We start from the raw sequence: 19,834 nt of genomic DNA on the forward strand, positions 1-19,834 counted from the left end.
TAATTTCTTTTTTATTATTACTTTTTTCTATTAATTATAGTAAATGATCATTATCTTCAAACAACGAGAACATAATCATTATTAAAAAATAAAAAACAACGATATAAAGAGTTTGTTATCTTTCCATTTTTGTTAATTGCAAAAAGAGAACATTAAAAACGATCAATAATAATAATTACTGGCGGTTAAATTGTTAAATATACAAATATATCAATACTTTGTGCAACAATTATTATTATTTTCTTATACCTGATGCAGTAACACTTTACACATTCCATCTATGTCAAATTTAAAGAAAAAAAAATACAAAAAAGAAAAAAAAAACCGAATCTTAGGTGTAAAAACGTTTCTTATTATTTTCATAGAAAATATATTATTTTTTAACGTGGCAAGTGTAACTAGGAAAAGAAAACGTACATTCTAATTTTTTACTGTTATTAATCTACTGGTGACTTTAAAATTAATTAAAGCACACAATTACTCTTTTATCCCATTAAATATTATTTCCTAAGCGTTTTAAGACTTCACCTAAGATTCTATCTTTTCCTTTTCCTCTTTTTTTTGTTATTTTAAATACACAGACTTACATCGGCATCATCTTAAAGGAATTCAGCGTTTAAATTATTCGCTTGCATCGATTTTCTTTATCCCTTTCTTGAAATTGATATACTTATATTATTTATTATGTTTTTCTTTTCTTATCGAAGAGAATTTTGATTACAAGATCACACATTTACGTTTTGGTCTGACAGGCATTACAGGACACAGAACAGCCCTTATGGCCTCGTCGAATACCGTTTTTAGTCCCTTTTGCGTTAAAGCAGAACATTCTAAATATTTAACAGCACTGATTTCTTTAGCCATTGCTAAGCCCTATAAAAGAACAGATATTAACTAAAAAGTTTAGGACTTAATAATTCAATGACCTTTTAAGTTCAGTTCATCATATTAAATTAAAATAAAGAGAAAAGTACTCACTTGGGGATAAGTGATGGGGGTTAGTTTTTTGTCCTTAAGTTTCTCTATGGTAGCCCTATCGTCACGTAGATCTAATTTCGTACCCACCAAGATGATTGGGGTGCTGGGACAGTGGTGTCGTACCTCAGGATACCACTGAAACATATTAATCTAATAAATATGCAAAATTCAAAAAATCAACATATCAACTGGTAAAATAAACATTTCAGATTATGTTTCTCAACAACAATCAGTTCTGCCGGGAAAAGAAGACAAAATATAATATCATCACACAATTAAAATACCAATTAATCAACATTTACATTAGTTAATTTAAGTGGGCAACTGCCACAGCAGATTCATAAACCTGTATTGAAAATAATAAAAGAATCTTTAAGATGTAATTGTTTGTTATCATAAAGTTAGTATAAAACATTTAATTCCTCATTCTGTATAAATTCAATAAAAATAAAAATTAAGACTTTACCTTTGCACGAACGTTTTCGAAAGAAGCAGGATTAACAAGTGAGAAACATATTAAGAAAACATCGGTTTGTGGGTAGGAAAGGGGACGTAATCTGTCATAGTCTTCTTGACCTGCTGTATCCCACAGGCCTAAGTTAATAGGTTTGCCATCAACCATTACATTAGCAGAGTAATTGTCGAAAACAGTGGGTATGTACTCTCCAGGAAATGCATTAGTTGTATAACTGATCAACAAGCAAGTTTTACCCACAGCTCTGTAACATTGAAAAACACTTCTTGTAATATACAATTGAAAAACACTAAAACAAAAACGTTAAAATGAATAACTCATCAGTCTGTAAAAGCAACAGCATTGTTTTCTCAGACGGGAAAAGAAGACAATATATAAATCATCATTTAAGGTTGGTAGATAAACAATTGATGATCAAAAGGATACTAATTATAAGAATATTTCATAAATGCTGTTAGGTACCTATGTAATTCAATCTGTAGTAAAAACGTTCAAAATTTTATGTTTATGAATGGAATAAAAATAGATATGACAGGTGGTCATAAACCAATCGAATATAGATTAAAGGCTTACATTTTCATAAATTTCGTAATATGCACTACTAGAAATAATTCTTTAAAGAAACTTCACGCCCACACTTCATACTGTATTTCTTAATGGGCACATTTAAATATTCACTACTTATTGAAGCATGCAAAATGTAATGAAAGAAAAAGACATTCTACTTACCCATCGCCAACAACCACACACTTGATGGCTTGCATTTTGATAAGTTGATTACAAAACTAGATATTAGCTGTGTAATAAGTTTTTTATTTTATTTGACTATTATCAGTTCTGGGTGTGTGTGTCACTCGCTAAACCAGCACAGTACAAGGCCACAAAATAATTAGAATTTCTCAAAATAAACAGTTTTCAGTTGACTTGCACGGAGTGTATCACTATTTCCCAGCATATCGAGTCACGTTTTAAACCTAAATCTGATAAACTATCGTTATAAAACGTTTATTAATAATAAAAAACCTGACCATGAGAACTCAACACACACTTTTACCTCCAGCAAGTACACTCTTGCCAGAGTTACCAACACAATCTATGGCTTGTGCATTGGGTCAACTTTAATATTAAAATGTCACTAAGTTTGTCCCATTTAACTGCATTTAACATTAAACTGTTCATTAAATATAAATTAAATTAATTAGTAAACAGCGATTGCTTACTAATATATAATGATATTTATTATGCCATTAAGAATTATAAGTTATACCTATTTTAAATATTAAGATTAGATTATAAGTTAATTACTCTTCAAATTTTTAATACTCAGCAATATTAAAATAAAGAAAAGAAATATGATCTTATTATAAACAGAATTAGCGTAATAAGTAGTTCGACGTTTACATGCTAATCTAAAATTGCTAAAAAGAATTATTCTTATCTTTAATATATTTTATCTATTTAGTTACACAATTGTGTTCTGTATTTGCTGCTGGTTATTGTTTAAATAACTCAAGATTTATAGTTTGTAATTTTTTAATTTTTATGTTATGGCAAAAATAAGTGTAGATTTACCCGATATAGAGGTAAGAATTAGAAATTTTGGTTTGAAAATGTTAATTTATTTATTTATATGTAAAAATATTGAAAATCTCTGTTTCTGATATTTCTTTTTTCATTTTCTTATGCATTCCATTGTGTACCTACTTTCTACTTATCGTTAACTTCAAACTATAACGCAGTAATTTATTCTATTTTTATTTTAGAGATAACATGAACGATTTTACCATTTTCTAATGTTTTTCTGGAAAGATATTTGCATTTTTATTAAGAAAAATATAGCTAAAGATCCTAACTAATTAAGATATATGTAAATTAAATCGCATGTGTAATTTGGGTTGCCTATGCTGACATCACAAAATTAATAAAAATATTTATATTTTCCCACGGTTTTACCAGTGGCGTAACTAGAGAAATTACTCACACATGAAAAATTAAATAAAAACAGGATAGGGTGTCAATTAAATTGTTTTTTTTCTTATAAAAATTGTGATAATATAAATAAAACATATAATTTATAGGGTTTTGAAAAATTTTTTTGTTTAGAATTTACTTTCTCTAAATGCTCGTGTTCAACAACATCCTAATGTTGTTCCAACTAAAACGACGAAAATAAAAAAGGCTCATTGGAAAAGAAATGAGGATAATAAATGTTCAGTAAGATTAATACATACGTCGTTATTGTAATTTTGTGAAAAACAATCGAATAAATAAATTTTAGACATGTCTTAATTTGGAAAACAATTTTGACGACATAAAGCCGACAACCCTAAGTGAAAGGGGTGCCTTGCGGGAGGCCATCAGATGCCTCAAATGTGCCGATGCACCTTGCCAGAAATCATGTCCCACCCAAATAGATATCAAATCATTCATAACCAGCATTGCCAATAAGGTAATTGAAGCAAATAAAATTAATTACAATATTATAAAAAATAAAACAAAATAGATACGAAAATTTACAGAACTACTATGGGGCGGCTAAGGCAATTTTATCAGACAATCCATTGGGGTTAACATGCGGTATGGTATGTCCCACAAGTGACTTGTGCGTAGGGGGCTGTAATTTGCAAGCCACTGAAGAAGGCCCAATAAATATAGGCGGACTTCAACAATTTTGTGTTGAGGTAATATCACACAAATACGCATAAAAAAAAAAAAAATAAACAATTATATGCAGGTGTTTAGTAAAATGAACATAAAGCAAATGCGAGATCCAAAAGTGGTAGCTCCTAAGAATGCGGATGCTGGCATTGTTTTATTTGGGGCAGGACCGGCTTCATTATCTTGTGCAACATTTTTGGGCCGATTGGGATATAATAACATTACAATATACGAAAAACAAGACATTCTGGGTGGTTTGAGGTAATAATAAATTTCTTTTCGTATAAATAAATCTTATATAAAAATTGTGTTGTTAAAGTTCTACGGAAATTCCGCAGTACCGTTTACCAGCGACGGCTGTTAAATTTGAGCTACAGTTGGTACAAGATTTAGGAGTTAAAATAGAAACTGGTCGTCAGTTATCGATAAAAGATCTAACCATTACAAAATTGTTAAATGACGGTACCAAAGCGATTTTCGTCGGTATCGGTTTGCCAACACCAAAAACATCTCCGGTTTTCAAAGGGCTTACGCCTGAGAATGGTTACTACACGTCCAAGAGTTTTTTACCAGAAGTTGCAAAAGTTAAAACCAATGGACTTTGCGTTTGTAAAACGTCAACGACTGTAATTATTCCACAATTGTTTGGCAAAGTTATCGTTTTGGGGGCAGGCGATACAGCGTTTGATTGCGCCACTTCAGCCTTGAGGTGTGGGGCAAAGAAAGTGTTTGTCGTGTTTAGGAAAGGGTTCACCAATATCAGAGCCGTTCCCGAAGAGGTAAGTTTAAAATTTAATTTGTCAATGTCTTGTACAAAACTTTTGCTCGTAACTGTACATATTTTTGTTAGTAGTATTTAAACAGACATAAAAGCGAGCGTATGTTCTGTCCTTTATTTTCCGAATACTTTCTCTCTCTATTCAAACGCGGGAGCAGACGATATAACTGACTACAGGATCGTGCGCTATTAATTAGCTTTTGCTGAAAACAATTAATTAAATTGAACCAAATTTGTTTACAAATCCTACCGAATTATTTATTTATCGTTAGATGGAAGTTGCTGTCAAAGAAAAGTGCGAACTGATAGGTTTTTTATCACCACACAAAGTCAATCTGAACGAAAAAGGTAAAATAACTTCGATTACATTTAAAAGAACCGAACAAGATGAAAATGGTCACTGGATCGAAGACGAGGATCAACTGACCACTTTAAAGGCAGATTTCATTATTTCCGCCTTCGGTTGTGGTTTAGAGGATCGTGATGGTAATTTGTTTTTCAAATTTTCGAGGCGGATGTTGACCAAAATTTTGAAAAATGTTTTCAGTTATAGAAGCCCTCTCACCACTGGAACTTGACCAGAAAAATGTGCCCTTAATAGACTTCAATACAATGTTAACAAGTCACCCACAAGTCTGGTGCGGCGGGGATGTTGCAGGGATTGCAGAAACTACAGTCGAATCCGTAAATGATGGTAAAATAGCAGCCTGGTACATTCACTGCTCTCTACAAGTATAAAAATTTTCCTCTTTTTAATTCAAGTATTGATTTTATTGATGATATCGATCCCACAGGGCCTATCGTTTGATTCCCCACCAAAACTTCCACTCTTCTACACTGAAATCGATAACGTTGATTTGTCGGTGGAAGTTTGTGGAGTGAAATTCAAAAATCCTTTCGGACTTGCTTCGGCTCCCCCTGCTACCAGTACGGCAATGATCCGGAGGGCTTTTGAACAGGGATGGGCCTTTGCAGTTACCAAAACTTTTTCTTTGGACAAGGTAATAATTTCAAATCACTATACAATATGCTTCACTATGTTCTCTGCAGGACGTGGTTACGAATGTGTCTCCTCGAATAGTGAGGGGTACCACACATGGGCCCCTTTTTGGTCCCCAGCAAAGTTCTTTCTTAAACATCGAGCTCATTTCGGAAAAATGTGCAGACTACTGGTGCCAAAGTATTACGGAATTGAAACAGGATTTCCCCGATCACGTAACTATCTTATCTTTGATTAATTTGATATTTTGATGATTGCATGTTTTTATTTGTTGGTGTTAGATTCTAATTGCGAGCATTATGTGCTCTTTTAACGAAGACGATTGGGTGGAATTGGCCCAAAAGGCAGAAAGGGCTGGTGCTGACATGCTGGAATGTAATCTTTCGTGTCCCCATGGGATGGGTGAATCTGGAATGGGGTTGGCTTGCGGCCAGGTAAATTCTCCCTTAAATTTGAACCTTTGGCATATGTTCTACAATAGAAGATCATTTTAGAAACCGGAATTGGTTAAGGGAATATCTAAATGGGTTAAAAATGCTGTTAAAATTCCTGTCTTTATAAAACTTACCCCCAATATTACGGAAATAGTAGAAATTGCAAAAGCAGCATATGAAGGTGATATTTTTAGGATAAATTTTTACCAATAATTTGAGAGAGATTTAATGCAGGGGTTGTTTTGATTATTATTATTATTATTTTTGTCTTTTAAATCAGGTGGTGCTGATGGCGTTGCTGCGATAAACACTGTGTCTGGTCTGATGGGTTTGAAAGGCGATGGGACTCCTTGGCCCGCTGTTGGAACTGACAAAAGGACAACGTATGGGGGTGTAAGTGGAAACGTTATTAGACCAATAGCCCTGAGAGATATATCTGCTATTGCAAGGGCTCTTCCAGACTTTCCCATTTTAGGTAACTTACCACAAGTCGAAGAAATATTTCTAATCAAAACAGGATTTAATTGATCCATTCGACTAAAACAGGTATTGGAGGAATTGATTCAGCGGAGACAGCTTATCAATTTCTTCAATGTGGAGCGTCAGTATTACAAGTGGGAAGCGCCATACAAAACCAGGATTTCACCCTCATCCAAGACTACTGTTCAGGACTCAGGGCGTTACTGTATTTGGATGACAAGTTGCAGGGGTGGGACGGTCAGAGTCCACCGACGTTCAAACATCAGCTAGGAAAGCCTGTAAAAAGCGTTTATGGAAAAGATGGAAAGGTAGAATAAATAAAATTGGTATGGACTCGATGTTAATTCTGGTTTGCTTATAGAAACTCCCTCACTTTGGACGTTATAGAGAGGAAAGGGAGAAAGCAATTGGAAAAAGGACTCTTGTGTCACTGATTTCCCAAAACGAACAATTAAATTCGATAGAAATTCCTTCTGCTGAAGTTCCCAAAGTTAAAGATGTCATAGGGAAGGCTTTAGTAAAAATTGGTCCTTATAAAAAATTGGACAATACAAAACAGGTCGTGGCTGTTATTGATGATGTAAGATGGCAATATGTTACTTAAAGTTTCTTAAAAATAGAAATTGAAACCACAATTTCAAATTCTCACTGATTCTTTTGCTCTGCTTTCTAAATTAATTACTATATCAATATCTTAATTGTATTTAATTAAATTCTAAGATAGGTATCTAAGCGAATACTATAAATATAACCTTACAACTTCTTCTTATTATTACTTTTACTCTTTGTCATAGATAATCTCTTTGTATACCTAATATCTATGCTTCTACTCATTGACCATAGATTACAGAATATATACCATTGAAGTGGAGGGGAACATCTGTAGTCTAGTTCAATGATATATACTAAATCTATAATCTATGTCATTGACTATAGATAACCATAGATGAGTATATAACTCTTTAATCGTGGAGTATTCATTTATTTAGCCAAATGTTAGATGTATTATTTTTAATGAAACATGCAAGTAAAGCACAATTGTTTTTCGCAAACTAAAAAATATTGAAACTTTTAAATCAATTCAGAACATTTTGAAAATAAACAGAACTGTTAAAAATAAAAGTCACACTTAGGAAAATTATTTATTAAAACGAACCATAAATAATAAATTGAATATCTTAAAAAAATGTCTATTTGTAACAATTAATTTGCTACTTTAAATTCCTTTTTACACATTTTTACAAATGATTTATTTTCATTTCTTTACATTACATCTTTCACTTTTTCTACCTACATCTGTTGTATATATATATATATATANTATATATGTACGTAGGGTTGCATATGTGGTTTCAGTTTTTGAAAAAGTAATATAGAATTTGCGCTAATAAGACGATTTCAAAAGTGAAAATTGAAAAACAAAGGCGGGAAAATTGTTTTTAATTTTTATATAGTGCATATGACGTCTCTGTATGCTGCTGAAGTTGTTACGAATTATAAAACTGTAAAATTCAAACTTTGTTTGACGCATTTTTTGTGAAATAATCAAATAGCATAACTACAAAACAAATTACTGTTCTGATTCCTCTTGAAAATGCTATTGAACGAAACGTCGTCGAGATCTAATAAATATATGGTAAGTGAAACTTCTTAAGTGTTTAATTTCTTATTGTTATATTATGAAACTATAATTGTTTATTTTGTAAATGTAGAGACAATATTGATTGTATTATTCATTTCGGACATAGTTTTTGAAGAAAATCGAAACAAATGTCCTCAAAAGAGGTAATTAGCGGTATTTAGATTTCGTATACTCGTTTGAATTTATAATGTAATTTGAGTTGCCTATACTGAAGGTACAAAATTAATAAAATTCATGTCTTCATAATTTTTGCCAAAGGCGTAACAGCAAAAGTGGCTTGAGGATTAAAAATTAACATAAAAAATTGGGGGTTCAATTGATTTTGTTAGAATGTTGATATATTGTTGTAATTGGCCCTACGAACAAAAAAGTAAAGCTTATTTTAAGTAGGTGTAGATAATAAACGTCTCTTAGATAAACTATCGTTATAAAACGTTTATTAATAATAAAAAACCTGACCATGAGAACTCAACACACACTTTTACCTCCAGCAAGTACACTATTGCCAGAGTTACCAACACAATCTATGGCTTGTGCATTGGGGCAACTTTAATGAAAAAATATAGGAAGTTTTTATTTACTTGTTAATTTATTATTTATTAGTAGCATTCTTATTAGATATGAGCTTTAAAGATTATTTTATTTGAGGATATGCAACCCAACATACACCGCCGTATTGCTTAAAATATAAGCGTGATGCTCCAATAGCCCAATATTAAATTTTTATTTAAACCACCCTTACGAATAATGTTTTTATATTCAGAAGTTCANTGGGGGAAGAATATACAGAAGTAAAAATACATACAATTATTGGTTTATAGTCAAATAATAAATAAAATAATTTTTTTACGCGCTTATCTCTTTTTAAGCCTGTCGCAAAATTATTTAATTAGTTATTTCGGTTCTGCTTTCGTGTTTTGAGCATTTGTATAATCAGGATCTACATAGAAACGACTGGATGGTCCCGGGGAAGAAGATTTTTGCTGTTTTGGACTACGTTTGCTAAAAATAGGGCCGGGAATTTTGCATGATCTCGGAGAAAAGCTTGGAGAAGTCGTTGATGACGATTTGTTAACTAATGTAGATGAAACAGGAACTGGAATATTCGTTGTTTTTGGTGTTCTAATTGGACTTTCTTTATTAGAATTGTCTTCCACTGTATTTTGTAATTTTGATGGAGTATCTTCACGAGAAGTGTTGGGCACGTTGCTAATATCATTTAGGGTTTTATTATGTGAAGTAGAAGATACAGTTTCTTTGAATGAAGTCCAGCTTGAGGCGTTTGCAGGATCGGGGATTTTTTCTTTTCCATTGGTAAAAAGATATTTGCGAAATTTGTTTTTTAAACCATAAAATTTGGTCTGTCTTTTACTTTTTGTCTCCAAATTTGAGTTCTCAGTGTCTTCGGAAGAGGACAGCAATTGAAATACCTTGTCTTTTCTTTGGGAACAAAGGGGGATGTTTTCTTGGAGATTTTTCGATGTAGATTTTGATTTTCTCCGTTTTGACTTTATGCTTTTTGGACTACATCTTTGACTGGAGGAAGTCGAAGAGGTAGAAATTTTGGAATATTTCTTGTGATGTAGAAAAGGTATTTTTCGTCGTTTCTTTTGTGTCAATTCGGCTGCTGTACCGAAAGATAGGTGTATTTCTTTACATTCGTCTAAGGGTGTGAAATTTGAAGTATCAGACGTCGAAAAATCTTGAGGTCTTGTTATATTTAAGGTTTCGACTATGGGTTTCAACGATTCGACTTCAACGATGGGTTTGGCTTCTTCATCGGCGTGGGTTTCTTCATCATCGTGTTCTGACGTTAACTGGAGCTCTATCATTTCCATTAAATGAAAATTAGGGCGTTTTCCAAATATAGAAGTCGAGCTCGTTTTTCCATTAGACATCTCCTTTGTTTTTGTATTATTTTGTGCGTCGGTGGTTACACTTTTGGACTCGAACGAGGAGCCCCAGGTAATATCGGTGTTTGAAATGGAACAAGGAGGCTCAGAACAGTAATGCCTGTTTGTTTTGCGATTTGGAGTTGCATTTTCAATTAATTTATTAATTATTTCTAAGACATTTTGGTTTTCTACACGGTGTACTTGTTTGGAATGGAACACGTGAAAGGGTTGTTTTTCGGAGTTTGATTTTTTGGTACTTTCCAAACTGATTGTAGGGGTTTGATCTTTTTGGATTTCATTCATTATGTAAAGTGAGGTGTTCCCCTTATCTTGACAGTCGTCTTCACTAGAAATAACGCTGGTGAAACTAGTGGCGCAATCGCACTTTTGTGCTTTTTTTTTTGAAGAAACGTTTTTAGACTTCTTCTTTTTCACTGACTTGCACGATGTCGATTCCCTGTATAAGGAAGAACATGAAGATCCTACCAATGAAGGTATGCTATCAGTAGACTTTAAATTACGAAGGAAAGTTTCACATTTCTCTTTCGCTGTTTGCTCTTCAATTTGCGGCTTCTTACACTTCTTGGGCTTACATTTACGTTTACATTTCTTTCTTTTGGGCTTAGGCGCCTTCTTCTTGCACGGCTTCTGGGACGGGCATGCACTCGAGGAACACGATTTTTTACTTAGAATCCATTTGTATTTTGACCAGGTCAATTTGCTATTACACTCCAAAGTGGGAAGATAATTTTCACATTTCTGTTCTCTGGTTTGAGAGCTCGTCAACGACAAATCATCTGATCTCGGGCAGTTCTCTTTTTGCTTATCTTCACAACATTTCCGTTTCTGTTTTTTTCGTGGTAAACATTCCTTCTCAATTACGTTGCATGGGTTTTTATTCTCGTACAAGTCTGGACTTGATTTGGAAAGAGCATCCTGCTCTTTATCTTGGCATGTATCAGGAGGGTTTGGTTGCCTCGATTGGGCGCTACAGACTGATTTGGAGCAAGAGCAAAATGATTTTCTACTCTGAGGAGAACGCGAATCCATACAGGACGAAGCAGATGTTCTTGGGGTTTTTATTGTCGTTGCGTCGGTCCTTTTGCTACACGAAGTACTTCCAGTTCCGTTTCCGAATATGGTTATTGGTTCTTGACCCGAATTCAAACATCTGTAGACGATGCTCAGAAGGAAGGAAAAGAGAATGATGAAAATCGACACAATCACCCCAAATACCTGCGATCGAAGATGAAAAATTTGATGGTAGGGACAAGTCTAAACGAATAATTTTACATACTGCAATGAGTATTAGGGTGAGTTTAATCTTTTTGTTGTTGACGTCATTCCAGCTGCTGACCCTCATGTTGCACATGTGGAACTGGAACAGGCTAGGTTCGAATAGGTCTTTGTTCATAGGTACCGAGGTCCAGCCAGGTTTGCACTTGCAAAACCCTGAGTCCGGATCTAGAATCCCCTGATGGCATCTTACGTTAGTCTATAAATTTATAAAATATCCTACGTAGTAGACAGTCTGATTCAAATTTTTATTACTTACGTACAGGCACAGAAAAACCTTTTGTTGGTTTGTTATTATCATTTTTTTTATAGTCTAAATATTTTATGTCTTTTGCTTCGACGCATTTGTCCAAATTTCTGCAGGTATTACTCCTAGGGACGTAAACCTATCGGATTATATTTATTAATTAAGTGAATTAATTAATTAAGCAACAAATATGAAATTTACAACGTCAGGGAGTTGTTTTTCAGGATTAGTTAGACAAGTGGGGACAATTTGGCACCGTTTTCTTCTACTGTTGAAAAAATTTCTGGTACCAAGGTACTTCATGGTACAGTCCACAGGATTACAATCCTGATAGGGGTCCAAATCTCTACTTTTACATTTTCTTAAACCTAATTGCGTGTATTAGATAGATTTATACGTATAATTCAAACGCCTTACCTTTAATAGACTTCAGATGACGAAGATAAGTATTAAAATTAATTTTTGTGTTTACGGTAATTTCTTTTTTATTTTTTGGGTCAACTGCCTTTACTGAAATGGTACACTGTCCCTTTCTGTTGTGTGAATACTATAAAATTTATATGTACATACATATGGGTGATTTGTTGGGTATGTACCTACCATGTTCGGATATAATAATAAAATTTTTCGTGTGACACCAGCGGGTATATTTCCTGATTCGCCACCGAGTAGACTCATGAGTTTGCAGTCTTTTTCGTTTTTTGAAATATCTTCGCAACATCTTGTCATTTTTGTGGAAATTGAATAGGTAGAGTTACTTACGTTTTCGACTACAATGTCTACAAAAATTACGTTAGATTGTTCGATGTGGGGAATTCCCTGGGCAAGGGTTTTTGTTCCTTACAAAAAGTCATGGCTACGTTTCCTTGCGTTATGGGCGAAACCTTTGCTTCTTTAACCAGGATTTTATTCGACGACGGGCAGAAAAAAGTGAAAATGAAAAATAACAGGAGCATGAATTAAAAAATTACACTCCACTTTCACCATTTCTCAGCGAAGTTCTGTTTCTACCAGGTAAAAAATTTGACGTTAATGACATTATTTGAAATACAAATCAAGGCAATAAAAAGTATACGTAATCAATTTATTTTTGAATTGAATTATTTTATTTGATTAAGCTAACGTGCCTATCACGTTGAGGTTGGCTACGCCAGGATTCGTTTTCAGCAAGTAGATATCCACACAAGTGGACCTTGTTGGAGCATACGTAATCCTAAAATGTAGCATCGTGCTACAGATGGCGTTTACTGCGCCATTTGTAGTATTTTCTAAAACGCACTGTTAAGACAGCAGGTAAAAGTTGGTCTGTGTTCTGTCGGAGCTGCCTGCGACGCGCTGATGAGATCCAAAAAAAGATCGAAATCGCTATCCGCGTCTGGCAGTTTCGACAGAATACAGACCACTTTGAATTATTTTATCTAATTTATTTTTTCTTAACTGTTTTGACTTTTAAATTCCGCATGGTCAAGGGATGAAAAATAAACTAGTTGTTTTTCAATAATTTTTTATATATAACAATACATCAAACAACAAAACTTGAACATGCAGATGAATTTAGAAAAGGAGCAAGAAAGTGCTCTAGAATTATCATTTTTTTTTTGTTAGATAACTTTCTAACATTATCTAAATTATATCACCTAGCTTCGTATAATTTTCGGTCACTCAATAATTAAAATTAGTTATTAATTTTAAAACGCAATGTAAATTCGAATCACACGAAATACGTACATATTAGAAACAATTAAAATGTAATTATAAATTGGAAGGTAATGATGATAATTATCGTAATAAATTAACAGAGAAACCCAAAAAAATCTTTTTCGTTTTTAGTGTACCTTCCAATTTATTAAATGGTTTTTAATTTTTGCAACTAATAACAAATAAATTGGAAGTTTAATTTACTAGATAGGTTTAGTAGTAATTATTTATAAATGTGCAAGATGTTAGATACACTTACGACAATAGTAGAATATAATTGCTTAGAAATTGTGCTGTTATGGGTTTGATCCCTCCAATATTGCTTACGGATCTTTTAAAACATTTTTTTTTTTTAAAGACCCACCGGTGGTCGTTTCTATCACAGCGATGCCATTTTGCTACACAGCATACCCGTAAGTTAAGAAAAAGGAACGAACAATGTATAGATACACGATTCAAACTAAATTGGCAATCTTTTATTATTAGTATTAGTCTTTTATTATGTATGTATGTATGTATGTAAGTAGATACCACGCCCTAACAATCGGTTAAAACAAAAGAGCCGCGATGTGCCATAACTTCCTACGCAGACTGAGCAAAGTTCGCCACTTTAGAGTGCGTGAATCGTACATCGGAACGTGCTTGCAGATAGAGAATGTACAGTAAACGACGAATCACGTGGGTAACTATATTCTAATTCACACACAACCGAAAATTATAACATTACGACTATTATAAAAGCTGTTACTTCAACTATAAGCTCGAGTTAATTAATAGAAGCCGCTCATTATGCTTTGGCAAGCTTACATTATCAAAAAAAAAAATATTCTACAATACACTGGTGAATTATTATTTACGAATAATGTGCTCATTATGTAAATGTACAAAAAAAAAAATATTCTACAATACACTGGTGAATTATTATTTACGAATAATGTGCTCATTATGTAAATGTATGTGTGTGTGTATATATATATATAGGTATATATTTTTTTGTAAATATGAATTACAATCAGCTGTTGATGATGCTCAGAAGGAAGGAAAAGAGAATGATGAAAATCGACACAATCACCCCAAATACCTGCGATCGAAGATGAAAAATTTGATGGTAGGGACAAGTCTAAACGAATAATTTTACATACTGCAATGAGTATTAGGGTGAGTTTAATCTTTTTGTTGTTGACGTCATTCCAGCTACTGACCCTCATGTTGCACATGTGGAACTGGAACAGACTAGGTTCGAATAGGTCTTTGTTCATAGGTACCGAGGTCCAGCCAGGTTTGCACTTGCAAAACCCTGAGTCCGGATCTAGAATCCCCTGATGGCATCTTACGTTAGTCTATAAATTTATAAAACATCCTACGTAGTAGACAGTCTGATTCAAATTTTTATTACTTACGTACAGGCACAGAAAAACCTTTTGTTGGTTTGTTATTATCATTTTTTTTATAGTCTAAATATTTTATGTCTTTTGCTTCGACGCATTTGTCCAAATTTCTGCAGGTATTACTCCTAGGGACGTAAACCTATCGGATTATATTTATTAATTAAGTGAATTAATTAATTAAGCAACAAATATGAAATTTACAACGTCAGGGAGTTGTTTTTCAGGATTAGTTAGACAAGTGGNATCGGAATATCCACTTCCGCCCGTAATAAAAACCCTTTCGAATTGCATCTTATCTTTTGTTGCTAAAGTGTCTTCCTTTTTGTATCGTCTATTTTTAACTACAGGTTGATTAAAACCGATACTTTTACTTTTTCTAATTTCTACATTCAGCTTTTCACTGGGTTGAATGAGCGGGGATGTTACCCTTGGATATTCTTCTTCGCTTTCGAAGCTATCCGACGGACTTATTGTTCTTTCTTTTCTTCTTAAACTCAGCTCTAATCGTCGAAGAAATCTAACGAGAAAAATATTTAATAAACAATTAATTATTTGTTTATTATTCCTTGGTTGGGTAATAATAAAAGGGTTAAATACCCCAGATGTATTTTTAGAGAACTATTGCAAATACTAGTCGTGAAGGCAAGCGTCTAGTATTTTGTTTAAAAGTAGGTAATTGTTTTAATTTTTTATTGTTTTTAAATTTGAAATTTGAATCTTCCCGCGTGGTGGGAAAACAAATGCATTTCTAAACGTGTATTGGTCTATATTTGTAAACAATACGCTGGAATTGAGTGTGGCGAAGTGCATCTAGTACCAATAATAATTCCAATATAAATGAGTAATTTTGCTTTCTAGGACTTATTATTTCTTATTGGTGGTGAGTAAATAAACAATTTATTTTTTTGTTAATGTTTAAATAGTAGGTATTATTGTGCTGTGTTTTAACCTTAAAATATTTTACATATTTTACGATTAACGCCTCTCTATTTAGCAAAAGTAATTTAGTGGCTAAAATTGCCTTTTCTAACGCATTTTTGCAACAAAATGCGTCTGTAATGATTAATTTCCAATAATCAATAAAATAAAAGCTTCTTCCTATATATATATGGTGTTTACGTGGTTGCATATGTAAAGGGAATTACGTAATATATTTATTATGAATATTCAGGTTCATAATTAAAGAGTGAATTTGAAAACGTAGGTCATTACTGTCGTGATTTTGAAAATAGTACACCACTTTCCATTGCCAGTTGTATATTCAATCGTTTTTTTGCGAAAATGCAAGTTTATGAATATCCCTTCCCCCCTCTATTTTTCCCGCTGATAATGTTGTTGTTTTTAAATAATAAGTGAGTTAACATGCTTTTTGTGATCTTCGTAGAAACCTAGATAAATTTAAGACATTATAAATGAATTGGTAAGTTCTTCTGTTAATTATATACGAAGGTATTTTATTACAAATGAATAATGACTTTCATTTATTTCAATACAAAATCAATTTATAACCTAAAAATTCAGATCTTGAGCAGGTTAATGGTGTATTTTAATATTCTCTATTTGTATATTAAGAAGTCGAAAACGATATAGTAACGGCATTATTTTACGTTTTTGCTTCGAATACGCCTTCAATTTTGATATTTTTACAACTTTGTAAACAGTGTAAATTTAAATTTGCCGCCTATCGGTTATTTCCGTGGGCGGAGCGACTTAGCGATGATGAAGACGATGTGCGCGTGTACGCCATTATTATTAGGTGTTCGCTGCCCGTATAGCTGTGTGCAGAAGTTTTCAGGTAAATGTGTATAATTGCTCATTTTATATTATGTTGTAATTATTGGTACGTTTATTAATAATGCAATATTTGATTAAATGTGTTTCTGGATGGCGAAATTGTAATGTTTATTTGCTTTCCATGAACATGATTTTTCCAAGTGGCGACCATTTTGCCATTCCTTTTCATCATTTATTGCCATTCCTTGTACAGTGTAGCGGTTCAAAACGACTTTAAACTTAATTTTATCATTAAACGATTAATAATCGCCGTTTCACGATTAGTAGGTGATACAAATATTATTTTATCATTTTTCTGGTATTACATGTAATGAACAAGGGATTTTGTTATAAATCTGGTATATTTGACAAAATTCTTGTTTAAACATGTAAAATCATCATAGCGATTTGATTTAATGATAATTTTTGTTATATTAACAATTAATGCTACCATGATTAATCAGTTTTACTTTTTGGGATTTGGTTTCTTTTGGGTTGGTAGGTACTGTTAGAACTGCTGTCGAATACTTTGAAAAGTTTAGTCAAATGTTAAAGTTGTGATACATATTTGTGCCAGGAAAGATGTATTGTTCTATTGTATTAATTTCCAATACCTGGTAAGTTAATATTTTAATTGCAAAGTAACTTGTAGAAACAATTTCGAAGCAATACACTTGCTACTTGGATTTATTTCAAAACAAAACAAACTTTTAACCTCAATGTATTTTGTTTACTATTTGAAATAAAGCGATGATTTTTGCAGTTCATAATTAATTAAAATGAACGTATTTTTCAAAAAACATCGTTTTAATTCATTTGGTCCCACTTACCTTATTTGATGACCAATTGCTCTTAACCTGCTGACTCTTTTGGGTTTTGTGAGATCTTCTGATGACTTTGGGTAATGTCGTACCTTCTTAGCAGCCTGTAAAAATACATTATTAGAAGAGAAACAAAAATTGAAGTGTTTATATTTATTTATTATGTGAACTAGATGAAATTTAGCTGGCTCTATTGCTGGGATTTATTCAAATTAAGCAGCTTATTTTGAGAGTAAATTCAAGCAAAAGATAGTTTTATTAGATTTTAGGTTTGCATTTATAAAAATTGCTCTGGTATATACAAGGTGTCCCAAAATAGTAGTTTGGAAACAAGTGACTGTTTCTTCGACAAATAAAACGGCTTATATATACAGGGTGGTTTTACTTAAAGGAAAAGTGATTGATAAAATGCAAATTTAAATCTCATAAAGAAATTTTCGAAGCAAATGTTTCATTTAGTGTTCTATATGCTACATTTTTCATTTGAATATGGTTGTTGATTTTGGGGACTCAATGTATGTACAAGTCTTATTACGTAGAAGCAGGATGCAAATGCTTGGGAGCGAATGCGTGATTGTTTTTTACTTCAAGTGCGAAGGTGCATTTGTAAACGGCCGAAATACTGCGTGAAATTCCATTTCGTTTTCTGTTTAACTGCGCTACAGTTGGACAATAATCTAAAAACATGCAAACAGAACAGTGTCGGTGATATAAAACTGACTTTCTTCGTACTTACATCTCGCGTTTCGTCCTCAGAAGTTTTTTGATACCTCGAATCTGACCACTCCTCGTTGCTGTACGACCAACGTACGTCTTCGATGCAAGGCATGGTCGATTTAAGTTTTGCATTCGGCGAGATGATGCTTTCCGAACTGGAAGAAGAGCTCAGGATTTGTTGACCTCGCAGTTTTCGTTTTGGACTCGTCTTTCGAGGTGGATGGACCCTGTAGTGTGATTCCTTGCCGGGAACGTCCAGATTCTGGATGAGAGTTGTTGGACTGGGCAGTTTTGAGTTTCTCGTGGTCTTCTTTTCTTTCCTTCTAGTCGTGAATTTTCTGCAAGGCTGAGTACAAGACGACGTTATGTTCACTTTGTCGGTGCTGGGAAAGTCATAGAGCCCATCGGAGTCTGTGAATGGCAATGAGTCTTTGTTTCTGCCGTAAAATTGTGGCGAAAAACGCTCGATACCGCCGGTGGTTTTGTCACTTAACGGACTCTCACTTCGCGAACTAACCGGACTCAGGTGTTTCTCGCAGAGACTGCTAGTATCACTTGACTGGATAACGATGGAAGGCAAGTATAACGATTTCTTCGAACTAGGAGGCATCAACAGGTCCATGTTGGTCTCTAGACTACAACATTTAGCGCTTAAATTAGTAATTGACGGAACTTTTAACAACGTTTTCGTACTATCACAATCGCTTGTTATGAACACTTCAAGCTCTTTAGCACTTTTCACCTCTCCCTCGTCTATTTTCTCGTCTATGTGGTCTGTACCGATACCTTCGTCGTTCGATTCGACCAAGGGATCGTCCGATAACGTTTCGGAATCGGATATTTCCCGCACGTTTCTTGCAACCCTCACCTCGTTGGGTTTTGGGAAGTTGTCTAAAGGTGGAACAGACTTAAGGCGGGACGTCTTCTGACCTAGGATGGGATGATATGAATGAAGACTCGGATCGTCAATTTCCGAAGGACACAAGGGGTTGTTAGAGCCGCAACGTGAAGAACCCGGACTGGCCATGGAACTGTATCCTGACGAACTAAGATTCGATTCCGAAACTGTTCTGTCGTTTCGTTGACCAAGCGCGAAAGGACTTAGATAACACATGGTGGACGTTCCGGAACCAAGATGATGAGTCTTTTTAATCGCTGGCGAAATCGACTCTGCGTCCGATTCCACTTCGCTCATGTTACAAGTGATGGTTATCATCGGTGGAGTGCACATTAAGTCTAGCGAGCTGGGCTTATCCAAATCTTTCAATGATTTTCGACAGTGGCCGGGTGTACCGTCCGGACATTCGTCGATATTGATGAAGGGTGACTTCTGGGGAGGTGGCGAATCCAACACAAGTCGAGGTGACGTATGATGAGTAGGCGAAGGCATTTGTACTGTAAGCATCGGAATAACCAAGGGCTGTTTCTGCGGGGAGGTGTTTGTTGATGTAGTTGTTGGATGCTGTAACTCGGCTTGAGAAATTTCGGAAACCTGGACAACAAAACCGAAATAATTAGACATCGACATTTGGAGTCGAGAAATATTGCTTCAAA

General features: G+C 33.8%; 4 protein-coding genes across 7 annotated transcripts in view; 1 reads left to right on the forward strand and 3 right to left on the reverse strand.

Moving 5' to 3' along the window:
• Positions 1-104: 104 nt before the first annotated feature.
• Positions 105-2,542, reverse strand: LOC108737091 (ras-related protein Rac1). The gene is made up of 4 exons (XM_018469757.2): positions 2,183-2,542; positions 1,445-1,697; positions 979-1,113; positions 105-873 (listed from the first exon to the last, which is right to left on the reverse strand). Exons 1-4 carry the CDS (start codon positions 2,215-2,217, stop codon positions 718-720), a joined length of 579 nt encoding a protein of 192 aa, XP_018325259.1. The 5' UTR covers positions 2,218-2,542; the 3' UTR covers positions 105-717.
• A 363-nt stretch (positions 2,543-2,905) lies between these two features.
• On the forward strand, positions 2,906-7,409 carry LOC108737067 (dihydropyrimidine dehydrogenase [NADP(+)]). Its single transcript, XM_025981900.1, has 15 exons — positions 2,906-3,036; positions 3,557-3,667; positions 3,732-3,902; positions 3,973-4,134; positions 4,188-4,372; positions 4,431-4,890; positions 5,162-5,375; positions 5,437-5,621; positions 5,684-5,890; positions 5,940-6,104; positions 6,171-6,323; positions 6,384-6,504; positions 6,604-6,798; positions 6,870-7,111; positions 7,165-7,409. Exons 1-15 carry the CDS (start codon positions 3,001-3,003, stop codon positions 7,405-7,407), a joined length of 2,850 nt encoding a protein of 949 aa, XP_025837685.1. The 5' UTR covers positions 2,906-3,000; the 3' UTR covers positions 7,408-7,409.
• A 1,813-nt stretch (positions 7,410-9,222) lies between these two features.
• Positions 9,223-15,211, reverse strand: LOC108737099 (uncharacterized protein DDB_G0284459-like). 4 transcript variants are annotated; one of them, XM_018469771.1, is made up of 7 exons: positions 12,728-12,915; positions 12,484-12,662; positions 12,301-12,430; positions 12,085-12,251; positions 11,900-12,022; positions 11,638-11,835; positions 9,223-11,576 (listed from the first exon to the last, which is right to left on the reverse strand). In XM_018469771.1, the coding sequence occupies exons 1-7, from the start codon at positions 12,837-12,839 to the stop codon at positions 9,339-9,341; spliced, it is 3,147 nt and encodes a 1,048-aa protein (XP_018325273.1). In that variant the 5' UTR covers positions 12,840-12,915; the 3' UTR covers positions 9,223-9,338. The 4 variants fall into 4 exon arrangements, with proteins under 4 accessions (XP_018325273.1, XP_025837687.1, XP_025837686.1 ...); XM_025981903.1 differs by lacking the exon at positions 9,223-11,576 and having other exon boundaries at positions 11,745-11,835; positions 11,896-12,022; XM_025981902.1 differs by lacking the exons at positions 11,638-11,835; positions 11,900-12,022; positions 12,085-12,251; ... (1 more) ...; positions 12,484-12,662; positions 12,728-12,915 and adding exons at positions 14,724-14,921; positions 14,982-15,108; positions 15,171-15,211.
• LOC108737069 overlaps positions 15,147-19,834 on the reverse strand; it is a 34,934-nt gene continuing 30,246 nt past the window's right edge. The window contains exons 7-9 of the mRNA XM_025973040.1: positions 18,300-19,772; positions 17,573-17,667; positions 15,147-15,486 (exon numbers count right to left, since the gene is read on the reverse strand). Of these exons, the coding sequence (XP_025828825.1) occupies positions 15,147-15,486; positions 17,573-17,667; positions 18,300-19,772 (1,908 nt within the window). The remainder of the gene's footprint in view (positions 15,487-17,572; positions 17,668-18,299; positions 19,773-19,834) is intronic.

This window comes from Agrilus planipennis, unplaced genomic scaffold, assembly GCF_000699045.2.
Source record: "Agrilus planipennis isolate EAB-ADULT unplaced genomic scaffold, Apla_2.0 scaffold104, whole genome shotgun sequence".
In the NCBI taxonomy this organism is placed as follows: domain Eukaryota; kingdom Metazoa; phylum Arthropoda; class Insecta; order Coleoptera; family Buprestidae; genus Agrilus; species Agrilus planipennis.

Excerpts from the sequence above, each read along its gene's own strand:
- LOC108737091 (XM_018469757.2), bottom strand. The coding sequence starts at position 2,217 with ATGCAAGCCATCAAGTGTGTGGTTGTTGGCGATGG. Across the intron at positions 1,698-2,182 it reads TGTGTGGTTGTTGGCGATGG|AGCTGTGGGTAAAACTTGCT; the intron begins GTAAGTAGAATG and ends TCAATGTTACAG. Across the intron at positions 1,114-1,444 it reads TCGAAAACGTTCGTGCAAAG|TGGTATCCTGAGGTACGACA; the intron begins GTAAAGTCTTAA and ends AATATGTTTCAG.
- LOC108737067 (XM_025981900.1), top strand. The coding sequence starts at position 3,001 with ATGGCAAAAATAAGTGTAGATTTACCCGATATAGAG. Across the intron at positions 5,376-5,436 it reads TGGTTTAGAGGATCGTGATG|TTATAGAAGCCCTCTCACCA; the intron begins GTAATTTGTTTT and ends AAATGTTTTCAG. Across the intron at positions 5,891-5,939 it reads AAACTTTTTCTTTGGACAAG|GACGTGGTTACGAATGTGTC; the intron begins GTAATAATTTCA and ends TGTTCTCTGCAG.
- LOC108737099 (XM_018469771.1), bottom strand. The coding sequence starts at position 12,839 with ATGCTCCTGTTATTTTTCATTTTCACTTTTTTCTGCCCGTCGTCGAAT. Across the intron at positions 12,663-12,727 it reads AAACGTAGCCATGACTTTTT|ACATTGTAGTCGAAAACGTA; the intron begins GTAAGGAACAAA and ends TAATTTTTGTAG. Across the intron at positions 11,836-11,899 it reads CAAAAGGTTTTTCTGTGCCT|ACTAACGTAAGATGCCATCA; the intron begins GTACGTAAGTAA and ends ATAAATTTATAG.